A 25,897-nucleotide genomic window follows, 5' to 3' on the forward strand; every position below is an offset into this window, starting at 1 on the left:
AACTGGCCCTATATCACCTTAATGAATCCTATGATCCTCTATAGGGTCAATATATGACCTATACAGGACATAGAACCGGAGGCTACCTATTTTTTTCGACCCTATATAGACCCTATAGATAGAGTCATAGCGTCACAGAGTCTTTTAACGTGGAAACAGGCCCTTCGCCCCAACTTGCCCACACCGGCCAACATGTCCCATCTATACTAATCCCATCGGTCTAAATGTTTCTCATATATATATCTCTATAATATAGATATAAATATATCTATCTATGTAAATATATATACCAATATAAACAAGCACACACGCACACACACACACACACGCGCACACACACACACACACACACACGCACGCGCGCACGCACGCACGCACGCACACACACACACACACACACACACACACATATATATATCAGGGGTCCAACAGTCAATACATCCATTCCACACTGGAGACATGTTTTTAATTCAGATTTACCGTAAAGCACAACTGAAAGTTCATAGAACGACCCGAATTCGCAATTTGATTTATCAGAACAGGACTTTATGTTTTATAGAGTGAGTTTCAGGACTAAGAATTTGCCCCCATGTAAAGTGCAAAAATCTTACCCATATCAGCTGCATTGCTCAATACACTTTGCTTTTGTCTTCATAAAGAAGGGTGTATTTGCCTTGGAGTCGGTAGAGCATTGATTCAATATATTGATTCCTCGGAAGAGTTTTCCCTTGCAAGCACAAATTGAGTAACACTCGTCTATTATCGCTGGAATTTAGAAGAATGAGAGGCTGCCTCGTCGACAAATAAAAGATTCTGAAAGGGAATGGTAGGGTAGATTTTGTAAGGCTTTTTCCTTTGGCTGGACATCTAAATGTGGCAGGCACAATGTCCAGGATAAGGCAGTTAATCGTTTAAGATTGTGGTGAGGAATAAGATGTATATCTTTGGTATCAGAGATTGGTGGATCATCAAGTATTGACTTTATTCAAAGTTGATATTAACATGATATTAACGCGTTGTAGAGCAGATGGATCGAGGAGTACAGGTACACAGTTCCCTAAAGGTGGCATCACGGGTTGATAGGGTGGTGAAGAAGGCTTTTGGAACAGTGGTACTCGTCAGTCTGGGTATTCATTGCCGAGGTTGAGACATTATGTTACAATTGTACAAGACGTTGATGAGGTGGCACTTAGAGCATTGTGTTCAGTTTTGGTTACCCTACTATAGGAAGGATGTCGTTAAGCTGGAAAGAGAGCAGAGAAGATATACAAGAGTGTTGCCAGGACCCGACGGGCCTGAGCTATAGGGTGACATTTAGCAAGCTAGGACTTTATTCCCTGGAGCGCAGGCGGCTGTGGGGTGTTGTTATAGAGGTGTATAATCTTGAGGGGGACTGGTAATGTGAATGCGCAGTCTTTTACCAAAGGTAGGGGAATCGAGTAGAGGATGAATTTGGTTCAAAGTGAGGGAGGAAATATTTAATAGGAACCGGAGGGGTAACTTTTTCACTCAGAGGCAGTGGATGTATGAAAAGAGCTGGCAGAGAAGGTAGTTAAAGAAGAAGGGTCTCGACCCGAAACATCGCCCATTCCTTCTCTTCTGAGATGCTGCCTGACCTGCTAAGTTACTCCAGCATTTTGTGAATAAATACCTTCGAGAAGGTAGTTAAGGTAAGTTCAACAGCAACATTTAATACACTTGCACAGCGACATTGGTTAGAGGGATATGGGCCAATGCAGGTAAATGGGATTGGCTTAGATGTTAGTTATTGAAGTAGCGTGTTCTTTGCACCACTGATGAGGGATTTATGTGTGTTCTTACTGTATGGACTTGGGGGAGGGGGGGGGGGGGGGGGGGTCAATACCATCCCGGATGTTGCTTCTCCACTTTCTGTAGTCAACGGCCTGAGGTTCCACGAGTCAGCGGGGATGGTACACCTTTCCAAGGAAACTTTGAAGACATCGTTGAATCTGTTGTTACTGTCTGCTTCGTGATCTCCTCCGTGAACAGAGCTCGGGAAAAGAGTGTCAGTTTTGTGCTTCTCATATCAAGCACGTAAGTGGCATAGCCGACCCAACATAGCCAAATGAGAGCATCCACGTTCTCAACGATGGGAATTATGATCGAGGGAGGAGGACACTGGCGGTGGTTTGACTTTTCTGTCAATTAATTTGGAGGACTTAGCAGAGACTTAGCAGCATGGGTGGTATTTTTGTTCAGTGCGTTGATGTGCCTGCTTGCCTGCTGTAGATTGGCCAAGTCTCAAAAGCACATCAGAGGACAGTGGACGCCCCCCAGTAGAAATTGACTTTATGTCAGGTCGGAGACTATCTATTGAATGGGTGTGCTGGTACACCCATGAGGTCAGACTGGAGAAATGGGAAGTGGTCTAAGCATGACATTTTTTTGTACTGTTATGAGTAGAGGGGGCAGATTAGTAGAATTCATTGTTCTTGTAGATGGTGAGTCTATGGCCATGACTGCACCTCCTCCCACCTTGCCTCTTGCAAGGACGCTATCCCTTCCTCTCAACTTCTCCATCTCCGCTGCATCTGCTTCCAATGTTAGGCTTTTTAAATTTAGGACATCCAAGATTGTACAGGGCCCTAGTGAGACCCCACCTGGAGTACTGTGTGCAGTTTTGGTCTCCAAATTTGAGGAAGGACATTCTTGCTATTGAGGGCGTGCAGCGTAGGTTTACTAGGTTAATTCCCGGAATGGCGGGACTGTCATATGTTGAAAGACTGGAGCGACTAGGCTTGTATACTGGAATTTAGACGGATGAGAGGGGATCTTATCGAAACGTATAAGATTATTAAGGGGTTGTACACGTTAGAGGCGGGAAACATGTTCCCAATGTGGGGGGAGTCCAGACCAAGGGGCCACAGTTTAAGAATAAGGGGTAGGCCATTTAGAACTGAGATAAGGAAAAACTTTTTCAGTCAGAGAGTTGTGAATCTGTGGAATTCTCTGCCTCAGAAGGCAGTGGAGGCCAATTCTTTGAATGCATTCAAGAGAGAGCTAGATAGAGCTCTTAAGGATAGCGGGTATGCGGAGAAGGCAGGAACGGGGTACTGATTGAGAATGATCAGCCATGATCACATTGAATGGCGGTGCTGGCTCGAAGGGCCGAATGGCCTCCTCCTATTGTCTATTGTCTATTGTCTATCTCCTCGTTCTTCAGTAAACATGGTTTCTCCCCTGCTTTTGTGCATAGAACCTTCACCCATGTCTTCACTGTTTCCCACAGTTCTGCTCTCACCCCCTCCACCCACCCCTTCCTTTCAGATGGAACAGGTTTAGAGTTCCCCTGGTCCTTACCTTCCACTGCACCAGACTCCGCACCCAAACCATCTTTCTGTGATATTTCCAGCCCTGTGATCCTACCACCAGTCACATTTTTCCACCCCCCTGCCCTTCCGCTTTTTTTGCAGTGACCACTCTCTCCACAACTCCTTCACTCCACCCAACACCTCTTCCCCAAGCACTTTGTCCTGCAACCGCATGAAATATAACATCTGTCCCAACACCACCTCTCTCACGTCCACTCGGGACTCCAGCAACCCTTCCAGGCGAGCCAGAGGCTCAATTGCATCTTTTCCAATCTCATCTACTGCATTAGGTGCTCTCTATGTGGCTTCCTCCCCATCGGCGAGACCAAGCACAGACGAGGCGAGCACAAACCCGTGCTCCGTCCGCAATAAAACTGCTGGAGCTCCTGGTTGCGCGCCACTTTAACACACCTTCCTACTCCCATCCTGACCATTCTGTCCTGGCCCTCCGCCACTATCAGAGTGAGCACACATGCAGACTGGGGGAACAGCACCTCATAGACTGCGTGGGTAGCTTACAATCCAACGGCATGAATATTGAATCCCCCAATTTCAGATAAACACCCCCTCTCCCACCCCCTTCTCATCACCCCACCCCCAACATGCACGTCTTTTGCCAACTACCCAACTACCTTGTTCTTTCCCCCTCCTCCTTCCAGTCATCCTTCTATACCCCGAGTTCACCATGTCCCTTTTATCCCGCTTCTTTACGCTCCCACATCCACTCCCCCCCCCCATTCCCCCCTCCAGCTTTGCATTTCACTCTTCTTTCCTTATCTGATACGTTTCTGTCTCCATTTTACCTCTAGCCGTTGTCATTATCTCCATCCATCTACCCTCCTCACATGTCTCATCCTTTCACTCGCCAGGCTTTGCCCCACCCCACCTTTTAGGGCCGAGATGAGAAAGTTTTTTTTCACACAGAGAGTGGTGAATCTGTGGCATTCTCTGCCACAGAAGGTAGTTGAGGCCAGTTCATTGGCTATATTTAAGAGGGAGTTAGATGTGGCCCTTGTGGCTAAAGGGATCAGGTGGTATGGAGAGAAGGCAGGTACGGGTCACTGAGCTGGATGATCAGCCATGATCATATTGAATGGCGGTGCAGGCTCGAAGGGCCGAATGTCCTATTCCTGCACCTATTTTCTATGTTTCTATGTTTCTACCCTTCATCAACCCCCCCTCCCCCAACTCCATCAGAATGAAGAAGGGTCCCGACCCGAAACGTCGTCTGTCCATTCCCTCTACCGATGCGTCTGACCTATGGAGTTCCTCCAACACTTTTAGTCTTGCTCAATGTTTCAGCATGTGAAGTCTATCTTGGCTCCACGCCGCGCATCTTTTGCGGGTTGGCGAATTAGTCAACATTGTTGTAGAGCTCGGTTTCTGAGTGTGTGCACATGCAAATGAAGACGTATACTACAGTTCAACAACCTAATACACAGTCACTAATGAAGTTCCTGTGAAAAGATGCATTCTGGTCACTATACTGCTCTCACTTGAAGTACGTGACTAAACTCTACATTGTGACAATGTCACAGAAACCTGCCAATATCACCAGACATGACGTGCAAGAAGGAACCGCAGATGCTGGTTTAAACCGAAGAAAGACACAACAAGCTGGAGTAACTCAGCGGGACAGGCAGCATCCCTGGAGAGAAGGAATGGGTGACGTTTCGGGTCGAGACCCTTCTTCACCAGACATGATGTTGGGCTTCACATAGGACCATAACTCATCAGGAGTAGAATTAGGCCATTCGGCCCATCGAGTCTACTCCGCCATCTCGTCGTGGCCGATCTATCGTTCCCTCTCAATCTCATTCTCCTGCCTTCTTCTGGTAACCCTTGACACCCTTACTAATTAAGAATCTGTCAATCTCCCCCTTAAATATTCCCAATGACTTGGCCTCCGCAGCCGTCTGAAACTGCAGATGCTGGAATCTGGAGCAAAACACAAAGTGTTGGAGGAACTCAGCGGGTCAGGCAGCATCTTTGATGGGAATGGACCGGAACCGTTGTTCGCGAATCGCGTGAATCAGTCTAAAGTGATGTTTTGGGCCCAACTCGTTAATGTTTTTCAAATAGTACAATGTTTTCTTCCAAGACTTTGTCAGAAGACTGGTGGAATATACTAAACGAATCTGGATATGTGCAGCTTCAATTGCACCCGAGAAGCTTAACATTATCTAGGCTAACGAGGACGCCAGAAATTGCAGGCGCTGGTGTACACAAAAAGACATAAAGTGCTGGAGTAACTCAGCGGGTCAGGCAGCATCTCTGGTGAACATGTATAGGTAACGTTTCGGGTCGAGACCCTAAAGGGATCAGGGGGTATGGATAGAAGGCAGGTACGGGATACTGAGTTGGATGATCAGCCATGATCATATTGAATGGAGGTGCAGGCTCGAAGGGCCGAATGGCCTACTCCTTCACATATTTTCTATGTTTCTATGTTTCTATGTTTCAGACTCCTTGAGTCTAATTCCTAAATATCTAACTCCCTGCAACAGTATAACCGTGCCCGAAATTTTAAAGTGAACACTTATTGAACAGACTTGTGAGACAGTTTAAAGTTACGCTGGAAACGTAGTTCTCTCGTTATGTGTTTTTTAAAAAAGTTTTAGAGGGAATTATATCTTTCCCGCCAAACTTTTTCTATAATTAATATTTCATTAATAATAATCTCTTAACGTTCTTCAACTGCAACCGAGTCCAGCGTTGGGGGTTACAAATGCTTCCATTCTCCTGGGGGTGACTGAGAGGTAGGCTGCCGTCTTAATTGGATGCAAGAATGTCAGAACTACTTGTGAATCTTTGCATTTTATGGGAAAATGCAATGAGAACAAATTTTCACCCCACGGCCGCCTAACAGTTGCCACAGGAAGGTAGCATCCCAGTGCTGCCTGACCCGCTGAGTTGCTCCAGCTTCTTGAGTTTATCTTCGACATTTAACAAGAGTCGTGTGAAGAAGCGTCGCGCGTTTTTTGCCTGACTATGACTATCAAATTTCAAGCAGTTTCGTGCGGATTAATTGCCGTAACATCTAGCAAACCACATACAACAAAAGAACACCAGTGGACACAAAGTGGTCACTCCAGCACTTGTGTCTTTTTTTTTGTAGTCGGGCGTCTGCAGTTCCTTGTATCACAGCATCAAAAGCGGGTCATTTTGTTAAACAAATCAAGAGATTTCACTTGTAACCTAAGTGAGAAAGGACACCCATTTACAATATATATATATATATATAGACACAACAAGCTGAACTCAGTAGGTCAGGGGAAAAGGAATAGGTGAGGTTTCGGGTCGAGACCCTTCTGCAGCTGAGAGTGAGGCGAGAGGGAAACTAGAGGTTTGTAAAGGTGCAGAACAAATCAGGTTTACAAAGTCCGTGGCCAACGTTGATTCACCGAAACACGCAGTCTAAAACGTTGTATGGGACTTGCTAACAGGTTATATTATCCAGGGGAAACGTATATTTTATTTGTTTGTTAAACTGGCGGGCAGTGGCACGCTGGACCTGCGGTAAACCTGTGGAAGACGACGGTATTAACACGCTGCGGGGTAGTTAACTTCAAGATCAAACAATTAACAGTTCCCAGTCTCGTTCTGTGGAATTAGAGCCCCTTAGTCAGCGCGGCAATCTATCAGCTTCGGCTTCTGGTCGTAAATTGAAAAGCGCCAAACAATGCATTTCTGCTGCGGGAATTGGAAGGTTGCCATCGGAATGAATGAGTTGAAACGCTAGCTCGGTGATTTATACTCAGGCATCGCCACGAAGCAATCTATTAATCTCCATGTTACTTTATGGAGGCGTGGGTTTGCCTTTATACCACCTCGTCCAGAGATGGTACAAAATATTGTAGATTTACCATTCCAAAGTTTAAATAAAGATCGGATCCCAATATATAATGGATTTAAAGATTTGCAACTCAATGCATGCGGTGTAAAAAAAATAGCCCACCCTTATTGCTCTCTCTCTCTCTCTCTCTCTCTCTCTCTCTCTCTATCTCTCTCTCTCTCTCTCTCTCTCTCTCTCTCTCTCTCTCTCTCTCTCTCTCTCTCTCTCTCTCTCTCTCTCCTCTCTCTCTCCCTCTCTCTCCCTCTCTCTCTCTCTCTCTCTCCAAAGCCGCCAGCATTATCAAAAACTTGTCTCACCCCGGTCATTCCTTCTTCTCCCCTCTCCTATCAGACAGGAGGTACAGTCGTTTTAAAACACATACCTTAAAATGCAAGAACAATTCCCAGTTGTTATCAGGCAACTGAACTGTCCTCACATCAGGCGGTCCTGACCTCCCATATATCTCATATATCAGACCTTTCAACGTTCTGTAATCGGACTTTATCGCATTTCAATCTCATATCATTGCACTAAATGTTGTACCCATTAGTTTTGTGGAAGGCTTTGTTGTATTGACGTATATTTTGTTCTTGGCTGGACAGCGCGCAAACAAAAGATTTTCGCTGTATCTCGGTACACGTGCCAATAATAAACTAAATTAAACTTTCACTCCGTGTGCGAGAGAGAGAGAGAGAGAGAGAGAGAGAGAGAGAGAGAGAGAGAGAGAGAGAGAGAGAGAGAGAGAGAGAGAGCGAATAGAACATGGAATAGCAAAGCACAGGAGCGACCCTTCGGCCCACAATGCTTGCACCCAACGCGATGTCAAGCTTCAGTCTGAAGAAGGGTCTCGACCCGAAATGTCACCCATTCCTTCTCTCCCGAGATGCTGCCTGACCTGCTGAGTTACTCCAGCATTTTGTGAATAAATCAAGCTAAACTGATACGTATTCCCCGCACTTCCATTAGAGAGAACACAGATATGTTGAGAAGTAAATAAAACGGGATGACAGAAAAGATCAGAAACGTTAAGTTTTAAAAGATAAATGTTGAAAGAATGCCAGTAGTAAGAGGCTCTATTGATGTGCAACCGCAGAAGTTAACAAGTCTTCTGCAGGAAAAGTGGTAAAATTGTAGCTATTCGCGGCTTTTCCATTTTCTCTCCGGATTCCAGCATCTGCAGTCTCTTGTGTCTCCATTCCAAAACGATGAATGTTAAAGGAATGGATAAATCTCTCTCCATAGGAAATTGGAAATAAATGCAAGATCGTCATTGCCAAGGTTGGTTAGCCACAGGTGTGCAATAATGGTCCGCAATAGTGAAAATAGACTGAGAAACTTAACAGAGCAAAGCAAGGACTGTGGCTGTTTTATTATTAATCCCGCTCACGCTTAAGTGTTGAATAGATTCATTCCGCATTTTAAAGATTCAAGAGAACCAAATACTTTGTACTTATATATGTTGAGTAGCCCCGTCCTGAACTAGGTATTTGGTGAACTCGGTCGCATTGAGTACGACACTCAGCCTGGGAAGCGGGTCTCCAAGGCAGGTGCTTGGCTCGGCAGGAGTGATATCTTCATTATGGAAACAAAGAATTGCAGATGTTGTTATTTTACCAACGAAGGGGTTATACCACTTCTTCAGAGGGCCCGCCCCGAAACGTCACACATCATTTTTCTCCAGAGATGCTGCCTGAACCGCTGAGATACTCCAGCACTTTGTGTCTATCGGTGTAGGAAGGAACTGCAGATGCTGGTTTCAACCGAAGATAGACACCAAATGCTGGAGTAACTCAGCGGGACAGGCAGCATCTCTGGAGAGAAGGAATGGGTGACGTTTCGAAACGTTTCGACGTCTCGACCTGAAACGATATCTGTGATAGACAATAGACAATAGACAATAGGTGCAGGAGTAGGCCATTCGGCCCTTCGAGCCAGCACCACCATTCAATGTGATCATGGCTGATCATTCTCAATCAGTACCCCGTTCCTGCCTTCTCCCCATACCCCCTGACTCCGCTATCCTTAAGAGCTCTATCCAGCTCTCTCTTGAATGCATTCAGAGACTTGGCCTCCACTGCCTTCTGAGGCAGTGAATTCCACAGATTTACAACTTTCTGACTGAAAACGTTTTTCCTCCTGATATCTTCTTTCAGTAAGTTACCCTCCCGTGCATTGGCACCAGTGCAATAAGAAACCCAGTTTTAAAGAGGCTGTGCAAAATGTAGAGAAGAAGTTTACCAGGCAGGTTAGGAGGGAAGTTGGAGCGGCACGCTTTCCCCCTCATTATACAAAAATGCACCTTTGCAGAAGACGGACCGCTTTCCTCGGATGCCTCCGCCGAAACAACTCTCTTCACCGGATAGAACATGTCCAATTTTAAAGCAGCTTCGTCATTTTGTTTTATTTCCAAGTGTATCTTGCAATACATTTTTGGACACTGCAATTTCACTTCATCTGTTTTAGCCGATATTCTCTTTCGAAATGGATCGACAATTTCAGAGCAATGTATAACATTCGATGATATATCACACACTGTGATATATTGGTTTTCGGTTATGTAACTAATAATCTCATTAAAATATCGTTTTTTAAACTGAAAGGGTCGTAAACATTGTCGTCTGTTTGCCATTTGAAAATAATTGGCTGTATTTATGGGGACTATCTCGAAGGAGGTTTAAATTCTCTCCTTCGATTTGGACGAAGTTGCAGATAGGGAACTGGATATACGTCCGTTAGAATGGACTCTGCCTGATGAACCATTCATTATCATAGCCTAAAACCACATGAACGTGGAATATAAAGAAAACCAAAACACTCGGCTAAGATTGCAACGATCTCGTGGATGTGTGCTTCGTTGTCATCTTCCCCTAACTAACAATGATCTGTTAGTCTACATTATCGGGTCAGGCAGCATCTCTGGAGATAAGGAATGAGATGCTGCCTGACCTACTGAGTTACTCCGGCATTTTGTGATACCTTCGATTCGTACCATCATCTGCAGTTATTTTCCTACACATATTATTCTACATTGTTCATTGAGCAGCCGTCCCCTTTGATGTCTCGTTTTCACACCTGACAATATTTATCTCTGTGTCTTCCTCTTCCCTGACTCTCAGTCTGAAGAAGGGTCTCGACCCGAAACGTCAGCCATTCCTTCTATCCAGAGACGCTGCCTGTCCGGCTGAGTTACTCCAGCATTTTGTGTCTATCTCCTGTGGACCCACATTTGGCCCATGAGTAGCGGGTTGGCTGAAATCCTTCGTTGACTGAATTAGGCGCTTCTAATTATTATTTAAAAAGATTGTAGAAAGGAAGTCTGGACAAAATATCTCAGCTTCTTTCACAACAGTCTGCTGTTAATCCCTGCCCCCCTCTTACTCATTTCAAACGCCAGTGTAGCGACTGCCGTGGTAAACAAGTTCCTGTCATTATCTTGACATATTCCAATTGGCAACAAATCCCTTTGTCCTTCCATCGATAATGAAGTCCAATATATCCAATCTAGTTATATTTAACATTCATTAGTCCTCCTGACATTTTTCTGCAAGCAATATAATAGATTAGAGTTAGTCGCGACCCAATAAACTGTACTGAAACTTTAGACTTTAGACTTTAGAGCTACAGCGCAGAAACAGGCCCACCGAGTCCGCACCGACCTGCGATCACCCCATACTCGAATACTATCTCACATACTAGGGACAATTTTACAACTTACCGAAGCCAATTAACCTACAAACCACACGTTTTTGGACAAAAAGATACATTTTGGACAAGAACGTGCGATAATCGCTAAAAAATAAACAAAAGGGGAAATAATTAATGTCAGCGTGCAGAATATTCTAATAATTGCGTTGCATTTTTTATTTTGCAGCCGTTTTGTACAAAATAAACGTGGAACTTTGCCATAGCTGTTGGCGATGGTTAGTTCGCGGGAGCATTGAAACACTGCGGAGACAGCGTAGCATGAATGGGCTGCTGTAACTCACTTCCTCTCTTTCACTTTCCAAGGTCAAAAGGCAAAATTTGTGTTTTTCTCGGTGTTTTCTTTTAATAATGGCCTTTTGCAGGCTTCTCCCCGAAGACCAGTGCTCGGAGGTCTGTGTCTATACGGGTCTGACGCACAGACTCGAGTAAAGGGAAGTCCAAATTAATCTGTCACTTATTTTCATCGGCTATGACAATGTAATTCCCGGAAACACAAGGGAGCAAAGGATTTCTTTTATAAAAATCGTAACGATCACATAATACACGCGTTGTTCAATTTGATCGCTGGAATAAGAAAGGCGGCTCTATCTTAGATTAAGAAATGTGCCACTTGGTTTTACATCTTGTTGCATTATATCCGCAATTTAAACATCTGCTCTATTTGAGCCACTGTGTTCCGGACAAGTGGATCAAAGGGCGTGGCGTGATCATACAGATATGATAAGGAACCACTGAGTCTTATTCTAGTTACTCGTGTTTGAGTCTCATTGCCTGTAATTCGCTTTCACCAAGGCCACAGCTAACAATGGCCAGTTTCCTTTATCACCGATACTCGTTTGCATATCTTTCATTCATTTGTTCCACAGTGCCCTCCATAATGTTTGGGACAAAGATTAACTTATGTCAGAGTGATGGCAAGAGCAAAGTATGGAGGAGAGAAGGAACTACCCAAGATCCAAAGCATACCACCTCATCTGTGAAACACGGTGTTATGGCCTGGGCATGTATGGCTGCTGAAGGCACTGGCTCTTGCTATTGAGGGCGTGCAGCGTAGGTTTACTAGGTTAATTCCCGGAATGGCGGGACTATCATATGTTGAAAGACTGGAGCGACTAGGCTTGTATACAGTGGAATTTAGAAGGATGAGAGGAGATCTTATCGAAACGTATAAGATTATTAAGGGGTTGGACACGTTAGAGGCAGGAAACATGTTCCCAATGTTGGGGGAGTCCAGACCAAGGGGCCACAGTTTAAGAATAAGGGGTAGGCCATTTAGAACTGAGATGAGGAAAAACTTTTTCAGTCAGAGAGTTGTGAATCTGTGGAATTCTCTGCCTCAGAAGGCAGTGGAGGCCAATTCTCTGATTGCATTCAAGAGAGATCTGGATAGAGCTCTTCAGGATAGCGGAGTCAGGGGGTATGGGGAGAAGGCAGGAACGGGGTACTGATTGAGAATGATCAGCCATGATCACATTGAATGGCGGTGCTGGCTCGAAGGGCCGAATGGCCTCCTCCTGCACCTATTGTCTATTGTCTATTGTCTATTGTCTATTGGCTCACTTATCTTCATTGATGATACAACTGCTGATGGTAGTAGCATAATGAATTCTGACGTGTATAGACACATCCTATCTGCTCAAGTTCAAACAAATGCCTCAAAACCCATTGGCCAGCGGTTCATTCTACAGCAAGACAATGATCCCAAACATACTGCTAAAGCAACAAAGGAGTTTTTCAAAGCTAAAAAAATGGTCAATTCTTGAATGGCCAAGTCAATCACCCGATCTGAACCCGATTGAGCATGCCTTTTATATGCTGAAGAGAAAACTGAAGGGGACCAGCCCACAAAACAAGCATAAGCTAAAGATGGCTGCAATACGGGTGTGGCAGAGCATCACCAGAGAAGACACCCAGCAACTGGTGATGTCCATGAATCACAGACTTCAAGTAGTCATTGCATGTAAAGGATATGCAACAAAATACTAAACATGACTACTTTCATTTATATGACATTGCTGTGTACCAAACATTATGGCGCCCTGAAATGGGGGGACGGACGACTATATATAAACACTGCTGTAATTTCTACATGGTGAAACAAAAATGTATAAAAATGGCCTTTATTAAAATCTGACAATGTGCACTTAAACCACATGTGATTTTTTTTTCTATTACAAATCTCAAATTGTGGAGTACAGAGGCAAATAAATAAAAGGTGGGTCTTTGTCCCAAACATTATGGAGGGCGCTGTAGATCTATCTATATCACCGTCTATATCTCTTATTTCCCTTGCCCTCGACTCTCAGTCTGAAGAAGGGTCTCGACCCGCAACGACACCTATTTCTTTTCTCCAGAGGTGCTGCCTGACCCGCTGAGTTACTCCAGCTTTTTGTGTCTACCTGAGGGACCACTGATGCCTCCAGCGGGTTCACACGGAGCCGCTGGAAACCGAAGCGAAGTCTTTCTGGACTTCCTCGTTGATTTTGTTAAACATTGACATAGCCGGAACCAGCGGCTGAGTGGAGCGGTGAGAGTTGGATTGATGCGGTGTTATGATCACATCGCCCGTCCCCCACCCCGAATCTTCTCCGAACCATGGCAATACATTTCAAGGCCACTTAAGCCACCAACATTCTTTGGCCCAGGGCTATGAATGACCCATCTCCAGAGAGTAGCTTTCGCGTTCTTTGGTAAGCATTAACCAGCATCCGCATATGCCTGGGGAAAATTGCACTCTTAATAAGAGTTTCCCCAACCCTAATAAATTATTGGATTCTCCGATTTTAATTTGATTTAGTTTAGAGATACAGCGTGGAAACAGACAGATCGATCCACCGAGTCCGCGCCGGCCAGCGATCAGGGGGTCAGGTGGCTACACGGGCACTATCCTACACACTAGGGACAAATTACATTCTTTATCGAAGCCAATTAACCTACAACCCTGCACGTCTCTGGAGTGTGGGAGGAAATCGGAGCAACCGGAGAAAATCCACGCGGTTACGGGGAGAACGTACAAACTCCGTACACACAGCACCCGTAGTCAGGATTGAACCCGTGTCTCTGGCGCGGTAAAGCAGCAACTCTACCGCTGCGCCCGCGTAGCAAACCAAGTAACGAACACCCCCTCCCCCCGCCCTATCCTATGCTACACCTGAATTCGCACCCATTGCTTCTACGATCCTACCCCCCTTCCCTGTCCCCTTCCACCTTCATCCCTGCGTCTGGCTTCACATAGTATGCGTCTTCCTTCGTTAGTTTCTTATCCCACAGCCTTTTGTCCTTGCATCTCTGGCCTTGTCCAGCCATCTGCCAATCTACCCCCACTGTATCCACCTATCACTCGTGAAGGAAGGAACTGTAGATGCTGGTTTCAACCGAAGACAGACACAAAAAGCTGGAGTAACACAGCGGGACAGACAGCATCTCCCGAGAGAAGTAACTTATCGCCCCATTAGGAAAGCATAATTACTGAAGAATTGGAAGCTGGACGTTTATTACGTCAAATGTATCTCTAATGAGAGATGTTTGTGCTCTCTAAGGTCGATTGTTCCATTACAAATTCGGTGCTGATAAATCCCTTTAGCGATAAGCACTCGTCCACCAATAATCAACACTGAGACAAAAGAGACTGCACATGCCAGAATCTGAGCAAATAAACAAAACCAAACTGCTGGAGGAACTCGTAGATGCGAAGAACTGCAGGTGCTGCATTACAAGAAAAGTTACAAAGTGGCGGAGTAGCTCAGGGGGGGGGGGGGGGGGGTCGGGTGGCATCTCTGGAGAACATGGATGAATTATTGTTTGGATCGGGACCATTCTTCAGACTCTGAAATAGAAGTGTCCCGACCGGCGACATCTCCTGTCCATGTTCTCCAGAGATGCTGTCTGACCCACTGATTTAATCCAGCACTTTGCGTAATTTTTGTTTTTTTGTTTGCTAGAGTACCTCAGCGGGTCAGGCAGCATCTCTGGAGAGAATAAGGAAGCCTGGAGTCCTCAGTATAAAGAAGCTCCCGAGATGAAACCACGCCCATCCATTCCCTCCACAGGTGCTGCCTGACCCGCCATGTTTCTCCAGCACTCGTATCTCGCTCCACCAGTACGCAGATGCAGTGTTTTGCCGCAAATCAAGTCAGAAACAAAGTTGGGGGCGGAAGCGGAGGGGGGAGGGGGGGGGGGGGGGGGGGGTTGGGGTGGGGGGGGGGGGTGGAGAAGAGGGGCGAACGATCATTTTTTCTTAGATAGAAAATGGTTAAACGATTCAAACAGGACCAAGGCTACCATGGACCCCACATTGCAGAATGGCCTCCTTAAGGCATAGATACGATTTTGGCTCCAAAAAACGTCCCTGATTGATGAATCTAGCGGGGCGAAGTCGCGTGTATGTTCTCCTGGATTCATCTGTTTCAGTGTAAACCTATCCAACCTCTTTCAATTCGACTTGAACCTATCTCGCACAATTAACTATAAAAACAACCTTTGCATATTTATCATCCAGATTAGCGGGATTCCATCCTACATTTATCATAGTTTTGCGCTGGTTTCGAATGCGCGGTCCTCATGTTGATTAATCGCCCAGTTTCCGTGCCGTAGGAAGAAAAAACAAGCATTTCAAATAATTTGATTTACGGTATGTAGTACTTTGGCGTTCATTTTCATGCCATGCACGATTACCCGGACGTTGCCTGGTCCGGTTTGATTCATTTAACCATTTTTCTACCAAAGTGAAGCTAAACATAGTCGCTTTATGACACCACTCGGCCAACGTCTTTACAACTGCCTCAACAAGAGCGCCGCAGGTTCCATTCGATATTTACTATATATATTTTTTTGTTTCCATTTTCCAACAGCGAATTTCAGAGTTGATGAATTTATTTTACTTATGATGAATTTGCTGATAAATAAATATTCGCATCACAATTTACCTGTGTGCATGGGGAACATCTGTCTCCCGTGTATGATGAAGTTGCATTATTAAAAAGGTTGTCGATGGCGTTTTTCGGCCCGTTATTGTCGTGATAACAAGGAGACCCTTCAAGGTTTGGGCAATGACAGCTAAGACGACACAACAAGACCCCCACAAAAGGTAAGGACCCGTAATAACAATGAAAACAAACTTTTGTGGATTTATCATTTAGATTTATCATATCATTCGTGGGATTATATTGGGTCAGATTAGGTTGACATGGTGTTCATTTGTTTAGTATTGATGGTGGAGGTTCCGATATTGTCTAAGGCACGCGCTAGTCTTCAAATGGTGTCATGTCATCTTATTTCGCCATCCACGATAGAAAACGAGATCAAAACACAGAGTGATGGAGCAACTCAACGGGTCGGGCAGCATCTGTGGAGGGAATGAATGGGCCACGAATCCGGTCGGAAAGAGTTATTCCAGCACTTTGTGTCCTGCTCGAGATTCCAGCATCTGCAGTTCCTTATGCCTCCATAGTAAACTGGACCTCTGTTCCAAGGTTTCTCCGAAATACAGTCGCCACGACAAAGCAGCGTTCTCTCGGCGATGCTTTGGCGTATCTGCACGAAACACTTCTTGGAATGAAATATGAAACCTCAGCGTTCTGACACGGATGCGGCGTGGTAGCACCCACTTACCTACGTCAGGATTAAAGATAAATACAGTTCAGGTGTTGATCTTATGTTTATGATTTGTGTCACTAGTTGTGCCATTCGTACCACTTATCCCATGTTGCTCCTGTTCAGCACCAAGTGAAGTATCCAGGTGTCCTTACAAATATTTGGCCCCATAGTTTTAGGACTGTTAGGATGCATTAGTGGTTTAGCTGCTGGAGTTTGCTAGCGATTCAATCATTTGGTGTTCCGTTTATATAACTTGGCCTCAGTTTGACTAGAATCTTGATAATCCTACCACGAGCTCCCCCCCCCCCCCCCCCCAACAATTAAAAACATATATATAAACTATTTTAAGTTATGGTTATGCAGTTGTAATGATACCCCGAGGCTGCCGATATATCAGGTTTGACACTGCACATGATTTACATTCAGACTTACCATGGTGAAAAGTGAGCTAATGCTAGACTTAATACAAACAGGAGACTATTCTGTAGCAATAAAGAAGTGCAGATGATGATTTATACCAAACATGGAGACAAAGTGCTGGGGTGCCTCAGCGGGACAGGCAGCATCTCTGGAGAAAAACGATAGGTGACCTGTCCAGTCTGAAGAAGGGTTCCGACCCGAAATGTCGCCTATCCTTTTTCTTCAGAGATGCAGCCTGGCCCGTTGAGGTACTCCAGAACTTTAGTGTCTATTTTAGGAGATTAATCTCCCTTGTACTTTACATTTACAATACGTTACAAAGTGAAATTATTTAAGCAGCAAATTGGGAGAGCTTTGTAAAACGGGTTACTAGTTAATATGTGTACGAAGGAACAGAAGATGCTGATTTAAATCAAAGATAGACACAAAAAGCTGGGGTAACTCAGCGGGTTGGAGGTGCTCTCTGGAAAAAAAAGGAATAGGAACAGGTGACGTTTCAGCCAGAGATGCTCTCTGGAGAAAAGGAATAGATGACGTTTTCCTTTTCGTCAGAGATGCTGTCTTACCAGTTGATATTACAGGTAAACCAAATGGAACAAGCCACCTTGCATGTAAATATAAAATAAACGTAAACCTTTTTAGATATTAACATGTACACGTGGGTGTTGACTTTGGCACAATTACAGCTTTCTCGTTTATTTCTCAAAAAAATGATCGCATGTGAAATTGCAGCGCAGTGGCGAAGAGGGGTGTAAATCAGAGGAGACAAAATGGAGATAGACACAAAATACTGGAGTGACTCAGCGGGGCAGGCCGCAGAAGGAATAGATGACATTTCGGGTCGAGACCCTTCTTCAGACTGAAACCTCAGACTTCAGACCTCAGTCTGAAGAAGGGTCTCGACCCGAAACGTCACCCGTTCTTTCTATCCAGCTATGCTGCCTGTCCCACTGAGTTACTCCAGCATTTTGTGTCCATCTTGGATGTAAACCAACATCTGCAGTTCCTTCCTAGACAGAATGGAGGTCCGTTGCCCTGTTTAGGCGGCCGGGGAGGATTGTATGGCATTATTTGTAGAAGATCAAGGACCTCTCCCGCTGTCTGAGCCAATATATCCGATCAACCCCATCAACACCCAATGACCCCCCCAACCTCCAACCACCCATCTAATATTACTAAAAACGTCGTGTCACTTTGTTATTAATTCAATTACCGATCTAAATGAAGACAAATCCAACCAATAGTCCTTACTCTCTTGGTTGGGGTACACGTGAAGTCTTTGCAATCAACTCCAAAGTGACACTCTGATCTTTGCAATGGCCATCCAAGGGCAATCAAATACTAATACACTTAATTCCTCTGGATTTATTATAAATACATACATCGGTTTGTTATTTTTATAGGGCCGAAATTCTACTTTGACCTGACTTGAGAATGCACGGATATAAATTATTTATCCACATACGAATCTATTGAATACACCAATAGTTACACCAACATCCAGTCAATGGTTGAGAGGGAGCTTGGAACTTTCTTTTCAGTACAAAGACCACTTCACCCAAGAAACACAACAAACCTCCCCTCCACCATTCCAGCCCCATCGACTCACCCGCTCAGACCCAGGTTCGACAATAAGTAGCACTAGGCCTGGATTGACGCATTTGACACCGCCTTCTTGTCACGTTCATTGCAACCATGCTCGGGTGCTTTGTAACAGAGTGGCGAATGAACGCCATGGAAAGCAACCTAAAGGCACCAAAGAGCTGCTGCAGTGGACTGTAATCCTGTTGTCTCTCGTGGATCATCCTACATGTTAAACTAAGAATGAGTTACATGCACAGCGCCTCTTTAGCTACATTATTGATAGCCCTTGCCTTACTGAGGATACTATTACCACAAAATGCTGGAGTAACTCAGCAGGTCAGGCAGCATCTCAGGAGAGAATGCTGCCTGACCTGTTGAGTTACTCCAGCATTTTGTGAATAAATACCTTCGATTTGCACCAGCATCTGCAGTTATTTTCTCACAGACTATTAGTGGTCATTTCATGAATCCAACAATTTTCAAATGTAAGATAGACACAAAACGCTGGAGTAACCCAGCGGGACAGGCAGCATCTCTGGAGAGAAGGAATGGGTGACGTTTCCGGTCGGAGAAAGGGAAACGAGAGATATAGAATGAATGAATTAATGAATTAATGAATTAATAAGTTTATTGGCCAAGTATGCATATACAAGGAATGTGCCTTGGTGCTCCGCTCACAAATGACAACACAAACATACAGTTAACAATTCAGAATAAAGCATAAACACATCAAAACAACAAGGATACACCATTACGGTCTAAATATGTGGGTGAAAATAAACCAGAGCAAAAAAGAAACTACAGTCTTTGGTTATTGAGCAGAACTATCACTCGTAGAAAAAAAGCTGGTTTTATGTCTGGCTGTGGCTGCTTTGACAGCCCGGAATCGCCTTCCGGAGGGAGGCGACGGTGATGTAGAGAAATATAGATCAAATGAATGAAAGATAGGCAAAAAATAACAGACCACTGTTAGCTGTTTGCGAGGTACTTTTTTTGCACATATTTCATTCGTTTATTCTTTATCACTCTACATCACCGTCTATATCTCTCGTTTCCCTTCTCCCCGACTCTCAGTCTGAAGAAGTGTCTCGACCCAAAACGTCACCCATTCTTTCTCTCCGGAGATGCTGCCTGTCCCGCTGAGTTACTCCATCATTTTGTGTCTAAGTTCGGTTTAAACCAGCATCTGCAGTTTCTTCCTATACTATCTTCAAATGGATTTGGGATGATACAGTACTGCATATATTGTCCTATATTTATACCTTGGGACTGAGCCAATTGCTCTGCACTATATCCCATTGAAGGCGGTGGGAGAGAGGAGGATGATGGCAAAGTTAACATCGCTGCTGGACAACGACCCCCACCCCATGCAGGACACTGTCACTGCACTGAGTAGCTCCTTCAGTGACAGACTCCTTCACCCCAAGTGCGTGAAGGAGAGATATCGGAGGTCCTTCCTTCCCGCTGCTGTGAGACTGCACAACCAGCACTGCTCCCAGCAGACGAGTCAACAGTAACAGTTAAGGAATACACAGTAAACTGATGACAATTTATCCTTGTCTTTACTTTTATTTATAATGAATGATCTCTTGATATCCACTTTGCTGCTGTAACACTGTAAATTTCCCCGGTGTGGGACGAATAAAGGAATATATTATTATTATTATTATTATTAAGTTCGCAGCATTTACCGTTTTATTGTTCAGGCTTCAGTGCAGCACAAACAACTTTTCCAAATAAATTATGTTTAAGAGTCATCGTTGGAACAGAGGAAATAAATGAGATGTTCATTTAATTAGCATTTCCTTCTGCCGGCGAGAATTATCAGGGAGCTCACTTTCTGCTCACCCAGAGTTAACCGAAGAGCAAATTACTTGCAAACTGTATTTTCCGACCTTGCATGTTATTGCACGGGGTAAGGTACAGTTTAAAATAGACGGATCTCGTTTAATTAACTTTAAAATTTTAAACAGGGTGGTATAGACCTTGTATTTGGCGAATTTTGGCAATCTAAAATCTCAAAGACACGCGACAGGTTGGTTAATTGACATCTAAAATCGCCCTTTATGTGTAGAGAGTGGAAGCGAAAGTGGGATAACATAAAACTAGTATGTGCGGGCGATCGATGGTCTACGTGGACTCGATGGGCTAAAAGGCCTGTTTCCATGTTATATATCTAAGCTGAATTAAAGCAGTGAGCCTCGACATTACAGCAAATCTTTCTGTCGCTGCTCTTAAGCGCTCCGCGGCAGAAAAAGCACAACCAAAGTCGTTCACCGATCTTCACGAAGCATAATCAGCGGATATATATACATATTCGAGTAGAATCTGTCTACGGTTATAGCTGCGTTCATGCTTTGAACTTAAAGCGTCTTCTACCCCGTTTGTACTACAAACTAAATTATGCATAAATCTACTTGAAATCGGTTTAATTAAGGTACATTTTGTTTCACAAGTACATTGACCACGTTTAACTAATGGCGAATTTCAAATGGATGTAGCAATCGGCGTAGCCATTCGAACATCATAAACCGCAATCATCGTTTCGGGAAGATGAAATAGTCCAAAACGCAAAGTGCGAATGACCCTTTCTCTCTGTTCTCCCTCTGTGATTCCAGCACCTGCAGGCCTCTGTGTCTCAATTAAATAGCCCAACGGCTGTGTGTGCACCAAATGACTATATCAATACCACATCTCTACTCTGACGGACTATTATCCACAGAAGTTCCCACTACCTAATTCATTCGTGGTCCCATTCCATTATCCAAAATTCCAAACCAACCCCAGGATATTTTCTGCAATGCAATAAGGGAAGATATGATATCAATTTGCAAACAACGTATACAATTCTCTCCAATTCTCCAAGGGACGGGTCGACCTTTCTGTGCCGCGTTCCCACTGCAATTCGTGCCACTCGCCATTACATTATCCCAACTCTTTCTTCACAACTAAGAAAGGACAGATTTGTCCAGCTTGAAAGACAACCCGATCGGCTCCAAAGGGAGAAGGTTCATTACAAGCGACGAGTTGCTTGTAAATCTGCAATAACGGAGGCAACTTCTAATTCAATCAAAAGAGGCCTGCTCTTCAATATTGTATTAATATCTACATTATGAAAAATTACGCTGCGTACACCTGCTCGAAACAACGCCATTGTGAAGTTAAGCCGGGGTTTCTCGCCGCTCTCGGTCCGACCCCTGCCTGCATCCCCTTCTCGCCAATAAATTCATTTTAAATGAACCGTTACTGTCAACGTCAAGATTATCTGAATGGTGCTCGGTTTAAATATTAGGAGCGGATGTGTCTAAATCCAAATTGGGAGTATGTGCATATACTCTGACGACTAGACAAAGCTGCTTCCAACCTGGAGGCCGAGGATAGATTTAAGACGCAACAGTTTACATCTTAATCCACCAGGAAAACGATGGTGTAGATATTGTGTTGAGTGTGTAATTGCATACACAGATGAGCCACACATTTGGCTGTGCTTAATTCCAAACAACACGCATGCATGCCAACATGATGTTGAATTCCAGCCTCATATACACAATAAAAGCGGATCATCGAGAACAATGTCTGCTTTTATACGCCGTTTAATATTTAACTCAAATGAATCAACCAGCATTTTTTTTATCAGACGTCTGCATTGTATATAATAATTCACGCCATCTAGAAAAGTTAAATAGGTGCATTAAAATATGCCGGGCCATTATAATAATAATGTGGCGAGTCTAATTATTTGTAATGGCAATTACAAAATGGGCCCAGAGTAATGGTTCGCTCGCTGCAATTCTGGTGTGTTGTAGGTACCACGATCTCCATTGTATATTTGAAGTGACGGCTGGGTTATTACTATTGTTCGGTCCACTGCATCTGCAGCAGGTAAGCCTTTATTTCACACTGCACCAAGACAGGCCGCATATATCATGGCGCGGGACGTTGTCAGTTTATTTAGTTATTCATCGAACATTAACCAGGATTTAATGAAATTTTTAAAGAGCAGAATTTTATTGCACTGTCAACGTACACAATGACTTGGTAACAAATTGCCACCTGATTCTATCTACGATTAACCGCATATGACCCCTGGTTCCTATAGAATGAACTATGTGGGGGTATTAAAATAAGAACATGGCGATTTTAATTATTCAGTCCCAATTGCATAGAGACGAGCGGCCGTGTCTACAACGGTGCAACGGAAAGATACAACGGAAAGGACACGTTTTGCCTTCCCATCTTAATTTCAGTTTAAATATTAGGTTTACACCATGGCCGTTGCAAACAATAATAGTAGTGCATTAAATTTAACGAAAAGGTTGAAGCATATCTTGCGGTCATGTTACTGCACAATATTAAAACCCCCGGACCACTTCTTTTAGGTGGTTACCATTTCTGACTAATCCACAATCCGGCGTTGAAAGCTCTGTGAAATAATTATTCACTCGCCCTCTCGGCAAAAGATTACTCTTTCCTAATGGGGAAATAAGTTTTTTTTGATGAGGAACGGGTACCCTTATTGTAGATGCACCTGCAGGTAACTCGTGGGCAAGAGTCTTTGCAATCGATGGCCTATAAATCTATTGTGGGATTGGAGAGGATGCGCTGGACTCCTCGTGCAGCAATGCCGGGATTGTATTTTAAACAAGGGTATATCTGAATTACCTACACCCATTAAAAAACGAATCCATCTCAGAACATGCTACACCGAATCATCAAAGCGTCTTCTCAATCTGAGTCTTCAAACCTACGATTAATCTTAATTTGAGCTCCCTTCAAATTGCAATTTTTCTATTAAATCTTTCTATTAAAGCCTTCGTGATTATTTCCGGAGACAAATAAAACCAAAATTCCTTTTTTGAAAACGCTTTCAGTCATTGCGGATGTATTGTTATTAGGACATGCGCAGATATATTATTAATTACCAACCAAAAATAGTTCACATGACGCCGAGGAAATTAATGAAAGATCAAATGAACCGTGTCTTGGCTGACTAGATGATATCTTAGAAACGTTTAAGACACGTCTGCATACAATGGTCAACTATCCCTTTAAAACTAAATATGATAGACACCTAACCCTTTAAAAACTACAAGAGATTGTAACCTAACTCGGGTTGCTGCTCAGTTCAGTTGAAGCATTCACAAAGCAAAGAAGGTCGGATATCAAGAACTTAATTCAAGATCCGGCTAATTAAGCACTGAGATTAATGGTGTGGCATCGCGGCCGACATTTCAACAAGGATCGGTGCCAAGAATGTTTGTATGTTCAAATGTTTTTTGCTATTAAATCATTCAGAATATTTCTCAACTAACGCCATTGAAAATATATTAAATGTGAATGGGTTATAAAATCACGCATTATATTGCAATGCGTAGAAACGCCTGAAATGCAAATCTATAATTACAAAACGTAACCTCATTTAGGGAGTGATATAAATGTAATATGGTTATCTTCAAGACTCCTAGTAGAAATATTTATTGGTCCAATCTGATCTTAGTTCATGCTGATTTTAATTGGAAACATTAATCAAGTTCTGGTCTGAAGATTAAAAAAACAAGTCTCCAGAACTGATGCGCTGTAATACTGGGTACTAAATTCAGCATTCTGCAGCTTCTCCATTGCTCTATCTAATGCACTTTGACTTTGCCTATTGTAATTTTGTGCAGTACATCTGATATCTAATATATTCAGATAGCATGCAAAACAATGTTTTTTCACTGTACCTCGGTACACGTGACAATATTAAAGCTAAACCTCCCAAAAAACCGTACAATTTATTGTAATTTCAGAGGAGTTAACCTCAGAAATGAGGAAGTTATTTTTTTTTAAATAAAGGGGCCTGGCACTTTGACATAGCAAAAGCGACCTGGGTTTTGAATTAAACCGATTGTTTCAGCAATCCTCTGGGCCGGAGCTTACCTTCAGGAAACACAGCTCTCATCTTGAGGTAACTGGTAGCCAGCCTGATGATGGATGCTTTGTCCAGTTGAGAGGTGATGGCCGAAGGTAGAGGCAGTAGTTTCGCCAGCTCGTAAAATTCCCCATTTTCCTTTTCCCTTCTCGTCTTCGCGGCATTTTTAGATTTTTCCTTCATTTCGTCAATTGCGCCGGAGTGTTACTGACATAATAAAAGCAATCTTCCGCGGGCCTCGGAAACATTCGTTCGCTTTTTGTTGTCGTTAGGTTCCGAGCGATTCTGTTTGCTCTCGCAGCGCAGTGGTCAGAAATATCATCGGAGGCGTTTTTGAAAATGCTTCGATTAATGGTGATTTTCTCTCCCCCCCCCCCTCCCCCCCCCCCCCCCCCTGCTCTGTGCACACCTAGCAACCGCGTTGGGTCGGACAGCCGTGTCTTTCAATGGCCACTGCACCCAGCCTCCGATTTGGGGGGAGGGGGCTGGCTGGTCCCACTGAAGTGACTTCAGCTTCGGCTTGTGTGCACTCCGCACCCCGCACTCCTATCCCCTGCCCTTTTCTTCTGTCCTTTATCCCGGTACCCGAGTCTCGGTGTCTCCCCCCCCACCACCCCCCCCCCTCTCTCTCTTTCTCCTCGGTTCGGCCTCCGGCTAAGAATCTATTTGCCACCTGCTCCGACCCCCAGGTTTCACAAGGGACGCCGATACAGTCGGAGGGAGGTAAGATCACCCCGATCAGCTCATTGGGCGAATGTGGTCGGATCGGCTGGAGGTTGTCAGTCTCCGTTGCACGGGATCCTGAATCCTATTGCTGCTAATGTGGCCGTTGGATCTTCATGGGTGTGTGTTTGTATGCGTGTGTGTGTATGTGTGTGTGTGGTGGTGGTGGGGGGGGGGGGGGGGGGGGGTTAGGAGCTGGAGGGGAGGGGGGGGGTGGAGGGGGGTGGGGGGGGGGGGGGGGTGGGGGTGGGGGGGATGCCAATTGCGATGCTCTACTGGCGGAATGTCAGATCGTCAGTTTCCTTTTCAGTTGCGCTTCGCGTCGACCCGGGGTGTTGGGAGCTCCGGACAGGGAAGTGATGTCGTTCAGAGCAGGTTGGCAAGGAGTCCCCACTCGTTACCTACTCGTTCACAGGTTGCTTAACTTCCCGCGGGTCTGCTTCTACCAGCACAGTGCATCTTGCTAACACTGACCGGGTCTATTGTCAAGTGAAACTCGCAGAGAATAATCGACCCATCTCAGTCCCATGACACTTTCTCACACGCACGAGTGCAGATCAGATCTGTCACGTCAGTTCCCGGCTACACTCTTGCTTTCAATTCAGATTCTTAATGATAAGCAAACACTGGAAAGGCCGTTTTGTTTTCGAGTGCCGTTCCTCCAGTGTCCAACATAACTGCGTGCGTGTGGGGAGGGGAGAGGGGAGGGGAGGAGGGAGGAGGGGGGAGGGGGAGAACCAGAATCGCTGGGTGTCCCCAAAGCCTCTTTTCTTCGGGGATTTCCTCCCACGC

General features: G+C 44.5%; 2 protein-coding genes across 2 annotated transcripts in view; one reads left to right on the forward strand and one right to left on the reverse strand.

The window, feature by feature from the left end:
* sim2 (SIM bHLH transcription factor 2) overlaps nucleotides 1-24,565 on the reverse strand; it is a 75,884-nt gene extending 51,319 nt beyond the window's left edge. The window contains exon 1 of the mRNA XM_078408789.1: nucleotides 24,391-24,565. Within this exon, the coding sequence (XP_078264915.1) occupies nucleotides 24,391-24,565 (175 nt within the window). The remainder of the gene's footprint in view (nucleotides 1-24,390) is intronic.
* Nucleotides 1-25,897, forward strand: part of hlcs (holocarboxylase synthetase (biotin-(proprionyl-CoA-carboxylase (ATP-hydrolysing)) ligase)) — a 197,445-nt gene that overhangs the window by 163,299 nt on the left and 8,249 nt on the right. The gene's annotated exons all lie outside the window — the stretch shown is intronic.

The sequence above is a fragment of the Rhinoraja longicauda genome, chromosome 12 (genome assembly GCF_053455715.1).
Source record: "Rhinoraja longicauda isolate Sanriku21f chromosome 12, sRhiLon1.1, whole genome shotgun sequence".
NCBI lineage: Eukaryota > Metazoa > Chordata > Chondrichthyes > Rajiformes > Arhynchobatidae > Rhinoraja > Rhinoraja longicauda.